A 9,239-nucleotide genomic window follows, 5' to 3' on the forward strand; every position below is an offset into this window, starting at 1 on the left:
TCTTTGGCATGCCAAAAAATTGCCGAAGGACCTTGCGAAGGTCCATTTTCGTGTTGAATTCGTACGTCAATTTTGCCCTTCGTAAGGCCATCGTGAGGGCATCTTGTTATCATCGGTGCCACCGGGCATTCGCCCCGATCAGAGTGAGGGCGAAGGCCCGATGGCACCGATGATAACACGAAGATAACACGATTTGACGAGATGCCCCCACGAGTGCCTTACGAAGTTGCCGCTCACGAAGTTGCTGCCGGAGCCTGAGAAACTCCACCGGTGGTCATACGATGGCTTAAGATGCCCTCACGAATGGCCCGATGTTGTTACGATCAGAGCCGAATTTGAACATTTCCTTTATCGTGTGTCCATCGGGTGTCAATTTCGGGACAGTGTGACGCGGGCTTAAAAGAGGGTTTCATCCCTCCAATTCTATCTTCTATCTATAAGTGTTGTCTTTACATATGAGCATAACTGTTATGATTTTCAGAGCATACATTCAAACGTCAGGCTTTTTACAAACCACAATCACTTGACTTTAACCTCGCCTACAAAAAAACTAATTGACTTAGTAGACAAGTATTTGGAAGTGCTGAAATGCTAACATGTTTATCGACTCATGACTGCAGCCCTCTTTTGGTCTGGGACCAACATGTAGTCTGTCTTGAATCACAGCCATAATTGTCTCTAGACTGCCGTGGGAATAGAGGCTGAAACATGAGAGGAAACACATTATAAAACATTAACATGTCAGCTTACTAGACTGCTAGAGCACCCCAGAATATTTTATTCTGACTTTCCTGAGGTTTTCTCTGTGCAGGTAGTCCCTTCTCTGTGCCGGTCAGTGACACTGTGGACAGCACCAAGGTGAAGTGCCAGGGTCCAGGCCTGGGCAACAATGTCAGAGCCAGCATCCCTCAGGCATTCACAGTGGATGCCTCCAAAGCTGGAGTGGCCCCCCTGCAGGTCCGCGTGCAAGGACCCAAAGGTGAGTGTCTTCTGATGTTACTCTGCAGCTACTGTTTATTCACCATCAAATATATGATTAGAATTATTTCCACGTTAAAATAAGTAAATAAAACTGGATCAGTGTCCTGTAATTTGATGAGTTGTCTACTTACACTATCCCAATGTTTTGTGTGTCTGTGTGTAGGAGTGGTGGAGCCTGTGGAGGTGGTGGATAATGGTGATCAGACTCACACAGTCAACTATGTTCCCACCAGAGAGGGACCCTACTCCATTAATGTGTTATACGCTGATGAGGAGATCCCACGCAGGTAACACACACAGACTCAAGTTCAACAAAGATTTTCTAATCATTCTTTAGTGTCTATGTTTTGTTTCTTATATTGACTTCAAACTTATTTAACCAATATTCTGTATTTCTAAATAGAAGAACAGACTTTCATGGTCTTTGGTTAATCTTCAAAAATGTATTTTATGTCATTTATTTTCTTTTACATTTTCTGGTATTGCATTATTTTGTCAACCCCTGCACTTGAGTGCATCTTAAATTCATAATTCTCTTAAAATGTTGACTCTTATTTGTCATGAAGTTTGAAATGATTTTGCCATACGATTGAGTTCTTTGGACAAAAACAACGTAGTTTGATGACATGGAAGACCATTTTTTGATGAACTCTGATTTATGCCCTCTTGCTTCAACTGACTTAGCTTTCTTTTACCTTTACTGCATATATTGATATTGAATGAGTTGAATGAAAAATAAAAGTGTATTTTTGTGATAATGCATCCTCCCCCATCAGCCCCTACAAGGTGAAGGTGCTCCCCACCCATGATGCCAGTAAGGTGCGAGCCAGCGGCCCCGGCCTCAACACCACCGGGGTGCCCGCCTCTCTGCCCGTCGAGTTCACCATTGATGCCAAAGATGCCGGCGAGGGATTGCTGGCGGTGCAGATCACTGTGTGTACCCATATGATGCAGATAATAACAGCTAAAATGAGTTATTTCTGTAGTTGTTTTCAAACATTTTTCCATTTTAACCCCTGCAGGATCCAGAGGGGAAGCCTAAGAAGGCTAATATCCGTGACAACCATGACGGGACCTACCTGGTGTCCTATGTACCGGACATGACCGGCAGATATACCATTCTCATTAAGTACGGAGGGGATGAGATCCCATACTCCCCCTACCGCATCAGGGCGCTGCCCACCGGAGACGCCAGCAAGTGCACAGTCACAGGTATGTTCCAGACTGCTGTTTTTATAGCTGTTGACATGTGTTTAAAAAATGACCTTACACACAAGTCCTACATTTAGATTTGTATATCTGCCATCAACAAACCCATATGAGACGAGAATAAATGATTTTTTTTTCTGCATGATAATGAATTTTACAAGTTTTATGTTGACATATTTCTCAGATGAAGATCTGATTTTCACCAGGATTGTATGTCTCCACACATGCAAGGTTGTTTCAAGATGAGGTGTAAAGCATCTAGCAGCTCTGAAGATGATTCCAATTGTGTAATAGAAAACACAAATTAGCCGGTTATTCTTAAAAATAATTAGGAAAACAAGAAATCATACTGTTGTAATGTTTTTTTATAAATGATCCATCCACAGTTTGACACAGTAGGACAAGCACTTACTCACTTCTTTGCAGAGAGTCTCATGAGAAGCTTGAATGAACTGTCGGATTACATTAGCTTATCTTAGCATAAACAGTGAAGCAAGGGGAAATAGACAATCATTTAAACAGTACAAAAACACAAGTTTTTTTTTTTTTATGGATTAAACATCTAAGATGTATAATAAACATTAGAGAAATTTAGAGGTGCTGGTGGATGGGTTTTATTTCCTCGTTCAGTCGTTATGCTAAGCTAAGTGGCGACTAGCTCTAGCTTCAGTTATCTATCTAGCTAGACGTCAGTTTTCTTAAATGTTCATAATGCTTTATAAAGATAAGCATAATACATTTTATAATAACTGTAAAAAAATGTTTTCAAGTACCATAATGCTACAGTATTTAGGCTACTTGCTGCACACTCACTGACATTTTAGATTTATATATTTTAAATGTAATTTAAAGGAAGTATTGACCCACAAAAGATTACAATGTATAACACATGTGTGGCATTATAACATATGACCTCTTAAGTCAATCTAAAACTGCTTTGCAATATGTTTTAATTATTGTCAGGAACCATTATGCATATAACTATCCTTATAACTTTAATGAAGTTCTGTCTGCAAATGATAATTATGTTTATTGACATAAGGGTCATAACAATCGTAAAAGAAAACTCTTATCTGTGAGATTGTTAATGATCCTTTAAGATGTAATCCCTCGGTGTACCTGCTGCTCATATCAAATTGTTTGTGCAATATGTGGTGTTCCTCACGCTGTTCACCTCAGTTACACCCCCCATCACCCAGGTCCCTGCTGAGCACACACATACACACAAACACAGACACACACACACCCTCCCTGCTTCACACCATCACCGTTTGTTTCCATTCAAGTGTTTGGAGCACATTTATTGCCTCCCACCACCCCCACCCCCACCTGACTGTCTTTTATTTGTCACTTTTTTTTCCTCGCTCCCCTGCTTCTCACCGTTCCTATTATCAGTCTCAATCGGCGGTCACGGTTTAGGTAAGCCTTCTGAACAACTTCGTAAAGTAGAGGAATTACTCTACCTTTTCTCTCGGCATGGAGGATAGTGGCACCAGCTTTCAAGACATCCCATTTTCTTTCTTACTCTTTCTCTCTACCTTTACATCCTCCCATCTAATTTTCCACTTACTCTCATAACCGTTTCTTTTCTTTTCTTTCTCATGTTTTTTTGCACAGACTAATGGACTAACAGAGTAGGTAGGATGGCATGGTGGAATGGCTAATCTAGTTGTCAGTTCTATATGGGAAACTGTATGATAATAACAAAAGAGTCATTAGTAACAACATACAGAAGATAGAAATAACATGACTAGATCTCATCCAACCTCAACCTGGTGTCATGGTTCTGGAATGTGCATGCTGAATGTTGAGAGGTAGTGTGCGCCTGCTTGTGTCTCTATAAGATCAAATGAATCATAACAAATATATCTGAATCTTCTTCTAAATTCTTAAGGCGCTGGTGTTGGCCCAACCATCCAGATTGGCGAACAGACAGTCATCACAGTGGACGCCAAGGCTGCTGGGAAAGGGAAGGTGACATGTAGCGTGTGCACGCCCGAGGGGGCGGAGCTCGACGTGGACGTTGTTGAAAACGAGGACGGCACATTCGACATCTTCTACACGGCACCGCAGCCTGGCGAGTATGTCATCTGCGTTCGCTTCGGAGGGGAGCACATCCCTAACAGTCCCTTCCAAGTCACGGTAAGTGAATACAAATTCACTTTATTCAGTTGGCTGACAATAATTCCCTGGTAAGCAGCTTAGTGGAAAAGAAAAGAAAAAACAAACAATATAACAGAAAGACTGCCTGTCTTGATTTAAGTTGAGTTTTGCAGGAACTTAGTGAACAGCACAGGGATGGATCCCTGCGGCACACCCTCGGTAACCCATACAATTCACATTTGGCCTTTCCTACCTTCACACTCTGATCTGATGTGGGTTTGATGAAGAGCCAGTTACAGGGCCACAGAAGATCATCATTGTTAGAGTACATAATGATCTATTAATAAAATATTTTTATAAATGCCTAAATATTTCACAGTTTAGTTTTTTTTAAGATAACCAAAAATGTTTTGTTTCTAATGGCGTTGCTAGCTATATAATGAATGATTTGACGTTGTTTTATGTTATTTAACTTAAATTATTATGCACTTCAAGGGTCAAATAAAGTGAGCAAAGATGAATGATGTTATATTCCATAGCTCTGACTAAACCAACAAATGGACTTGCCCGATATACGCATCTTAGCATCCCCAAAAGATATGAAGGCACAGCGTTACTAATTGTGCAAACCTGCAATGATTTAAGAGCAATGCATTTGACTGGATATGGATGAGTGAATTGAGGGGTGCTCCATGGATCACAGCTCCTTGACGCTGTCTCTCCCTACAGAAGCTCCGTGATTGGCTCCCAATCAACATTTTCTAAATCACTCTGACTGTTTTATTCCCCTCCAATCCCTTCCATCTTTTTGACCCTCTCCACAACCCCTACCTCCCCCTCACCACCTCCCACCCCCCTCAGGCGCTGGAAGGAGCTCCATCAGACCAGCTCATGCAACAGAGCCAAATCCCCCAGTACTACGCTCAACAGCCCTGGGTACCTAAACCTCTGCCTCCAGCCTCTCATCCCTCTCAATCATTTTTTGTTCAGCTTCTACCTTCATCTCCTCCTTCCTCTCCTCCCCCTCATCATACATGACCTCTTTTCATCAGCCTGCGTCAGTGTGTGCTGTCTCTCATTGCAGGTGTTTTCCTCTGAGAGGACCTTTCTCTCATTTCTCTCCCTACCTCCGAAACAGGTTTCCTTAAACAACATGGACAGTGCAACAGAGCTGCACAATATCAACAATTATTAATATTACATCTCCAAATCAAGTTTATTCAGCAATTTGGGAAATATTTCCCATGAAATCTGGAAGTAAAATATTCACCCATCAACCATTGTGCATCCATCTGTTCAGCAGTGCCCTATGTTAACACTTAGGAGACAAAAGCCATTTTGAGAATGATCAATGTGGCCGTGTCAGCTGCTCCACATTTTATAAAATGGCTAAGTGTGCTTTGTCATGGTCCCCTGACCTACCAGTGTTTTTGTCCTCATCATTGTCTCTCGCAGTGTGTGTCGGTGTCATCATCCTGACCATGATCAGTCATTCCATCTCATGATTGTCTCATCCCATTCTCTCTTTTGATGTTTGGAAACTTTGTCCCTCTGTCCTGCGCTGTGTCCATGACGTATGCTGCCACTGTAACCCGACTGTCACCATGTCTGACCCCTGCCCTCTGTCTCCCAGGCAACAGACAGACCAATGGGAATGAACGGTCTGGATGTGGCGGGGCTGAGACCATTCGACCTGGTCATCCCATTCACCATCCAGAAGGGAGAGATCACAGGTAATGGAATTCACTTCAATCACAAACAGTTTCAAATAAAATCACAAGACGTAAATGTAGATTTGTGAAATGGGACATCCGAAGCTTTAGAATAGGGACCCAGACACTTAAAAGAAAGAATTAAAATATATATCACTTACACATCTAGAGTTGGAGAGAGTCCATGTGTTATACACAAACATTTATAAGCTAAAAAACAATAACCAAAAAACCTGATAACGGATTGGTCCCAAAACATTAAAGAGGCTCTATTATGCTTATTGGGGTTTTCCCTTACGTGTAGTGCGTAATATAGGGTTTGTGCATGTTAATGCTCTGCAAAGGCTCAAATGTTCCCTCTAAAGGGAGTTCATCTTGAACATTAAAGCATGTAGAGGAACATTGAGGGGAGATTTCTGTGCTACGTGTATCTCACAGCACGTCTGTTTTCTGTTTAAGGCGAGGTCCGGATGCCATCAGGTAAGGTGGCCAAGCCTGACATCACAGACAACAAGGATGGCACTGTGACCGTCAAATATGCTCCCACTGAGGCCGGGCTGCACGAGATGGACATCAAATACGACGGCATCCACATCCCCGGTACGACTGACCTCACACGTGTTTGCAATTTAAAAACAGAAATGTTAAAAGATGCGTGAGAAATTATTATTCTTCTCTTGGCGGCCATTCACAGGAAGTCCCTTACAGTTCTATGTGGACTATATGAACAGTGGCAATGTCAGTGCCTACGGCCCGGGCCTCATCCACGGGACCGTCAACAAGCTTGCCGTCTTCACTGTGAACACCAAAGACGCAGGAGAGGGTATGTAGCACTCACATCTCCATCAGAAATCATTTATTCATCCTACAGCTGGGAAATGTACACATTTAAAACAGCAAAGCCACAGTGCAGATAAAAGGCAAACATAAAATGAGTAGCCTAAGATATAAAAAGAGGCAAGCACAAACTAATAAAATAAAAATACACATCCAAGTAGCAGCATATATACAAACATTGAAAGTATTGTTGTAGCAGCCCAGAAGAACATTAATAAGTTGTAAAGAGACGTTACCCCTCTCTATATGGCGGTATGCATCTGACGTGCATACCAGAATAACAATTTGACAATGTTTCCATAATTTTGTTTTATTTTCAACGCCTCGGCTTGCTCAAACTTATGCTCTAACTTGCAAATAACACCACAAGAGACCGGAGAGCGGATTACAATTGTACAATAACAACATAGTAGTAAGGACACATTTAATCACACAGATCCCTGTTCATATCACGTCTATGCAGGCGGTCTGTCTCTGGCCATTGAGGGTCCATCCAAGGCAGACATCAGTTGTCTTGACAACCAGGACGGGACCTGCACCGTGTCCTACCTGCCCGTCCTGCCTGGAGACTACAGCATCCTCGTCAAATACAACGACAAGCACATCCCCGGCAGCCCCTTCTCTGCCAGGATTACTGGTGAGGTCATCTGTTCTTAAACGCTCCTTTATGAACTGGCAACACATTGATAATTACACTGTTCACATTTTCGCACAGCGCTAATCCCTGATCTGAGGAGTAGGGCTGCAACAAACGACTAATTTGATAATCGATTAATCTATCGACTAATGAAACGATTAATCGACTATTCGGACTATTACTGTATGCCTTGCACAATTTCTCAAACGCTCTTATTTAGCCATCAACTTTTAGATTTAGCTTGAGGTTGTTTTAGGCATGTGGAAACTAACAATGAAGACAATAAAGATGAATACTTGATTCAAAAATTAGGGTTAGGGTTAAATTAACTAAACACATTTTGAACAAAATGAACATTGCTTTTTATTTCAATTAAATAAATAATATTTCATCTCAAAATAAACAAGTGTTTTAACAAAACGTATTAAATAATGTGATGACAGAACTGTGAACAGAATAGCTGAAACTTTAACAAAATAAAGAGTAACTCTGTTACCTCTAATCATTAACCCATGTTTATATAATGTTTAACCCGGGCTGGAGTGTTGCTGCTAGCATACATAACACCTTACGTAGAAACGTTACTCGTGGATGGGGCTACAGAGCTACTAGAAAGACAGTCGAACCCGGTGATTCCTCCGTCTGAATGTGGTGCACTTTTGCTAAATGTTTAGACAAATTCCTCGTGTTACCGCCCTTACATGCTAAACTCTTATTGCACTTTTGATAACGAGCATTGTCCACATCGAGACGGGTAAAGTTTAACCAAACCTCGGAGCGCGTTCTCTCGGCCACCTCCTCCGTTCGCCGTGTGTTGCTGCATGTAGCAGCCGCGTGTGTGTAAACTGCCCCGCCCCCTCGCACACAGACGGGGGAGAGAGATCTCGTCTGATCGAAAATACATCATCATTTGTTTGTCTTTTTGCATGTTAGAAACGAGTTGGCGACACTAATGGTGCATTTACACTGCAGGCCTCGCTCGGCCTCGCTCGGTTTGGTTAGGCCTTATTAGGCCCGGCTCACTTTAATGCTGCGCTCACATTACAGTTTAGGAACTGGGGTGTTTGATGTTGATGAGACTGGGTAATCGCGATAGGCCGGGCCCGACGTCGAAAAGTTGGTTGGAAAAAAGTATCCTGGGTACTGATTTGTCACTAGATAGCTCCCGGTTGTTTGTCGACTCTAATACGATTGATCTTCTCTTCTTAAGCGACAGTTCTCCCCCATGTAGATGTTGTTCTACTTGTATAATTGCCCGGGTTGAGTACACTTCATAAATTAACATTGTATGTGCACAACAGTTTTACTAGAGAAAACTTACATTAGTTGGATGTTATCTTCCATATTTTTTACCACATCAACTGTTTTGGTATCTTAAATAGTGAAATTTTAAGGAGTTCTTAATGATTAAGACAGTGTCTTTGTCTGCCGTCCGTGTCTCTTGGTATAAATTTTACTTAATTTCGAAAAAGATTTACACTACGAACCGATTACGAGATATGATGCATATATATTATACGGACATTTGTGCGTGTTTGTAGGTGTGAGTTGTAGTTGGGATATGTCTGCATTATATTGGTCGCTGCATTAACGGTACTGTGTCCGTCAGACACTCACATGAACAAATTGAAAACAGGATCAAGACTTGTTTCTATTACTTGCTCGACACTCTGAGTATAGGGATTCTCCGTTGCCGACACAACAAAAAGACCCCGCGAAGTAGCTTCTACTTGCAGTTCCGAGGCATGTGACGGAATGTA

At 41.9% G+C, this 9,239-nt stretch overlaps 1 protein-coding gene across 1 annotated transcript in view; it reads left to right on the forward strand.

Annotated features, from left to right (window-relative positions):
* The window catches only part of LOC104941162 (filamin-A-like), a 31,136-nt gene that overhangs the window by 17,229 nt on the left and 4,668 nt on the right, over window positions 1-9,239 (forward strand). Inside the window, 11 exon segments of the mRNA XM_010766222.1 lie at window positions 812-979; window positions 1,145-1,268; window positions 1,758-1,914; window positions 2,004-2,193; window positions 3,586-3,609; window positions 4,085-4,332; window positions 5,155-5,229; window positions 5,927-6,026; window positions 6,465-6,605; window positions 6,700-6,828; window positions 7,306-7,479. Of these exon segments, the coding sequence (XP_010764524.1) occupies window positions 812-979; window positions 1,145-1,268; window positions 1,758-1,914; window positions 2,004-2,193; window positions 3,586-3,609; window positions 4,085-4,332; window positions 5,155-5,229; window positions 5,927-6,026; window positions 6,465-6,605; window positions 6,700-6,828; window positions 7,306-7,479 (1,530 nt within the window).

Source organism: Notothenia coriiceps, unplaced genomic scaffold, assembly GCF_000735185.1.
Source record: "Notothenia coriiceps isolate Sejong01 unplaced genomic scaffold, NC01 NC01_scaffold00003193, whole genome shotgun sequence".
Taxonomy (NCBI): Eukaryota; Metazoa; Chordata; class Actinopteri; order Perciformes; family Nototheniidae; genus Notothenia; species Notothenia coriiceps.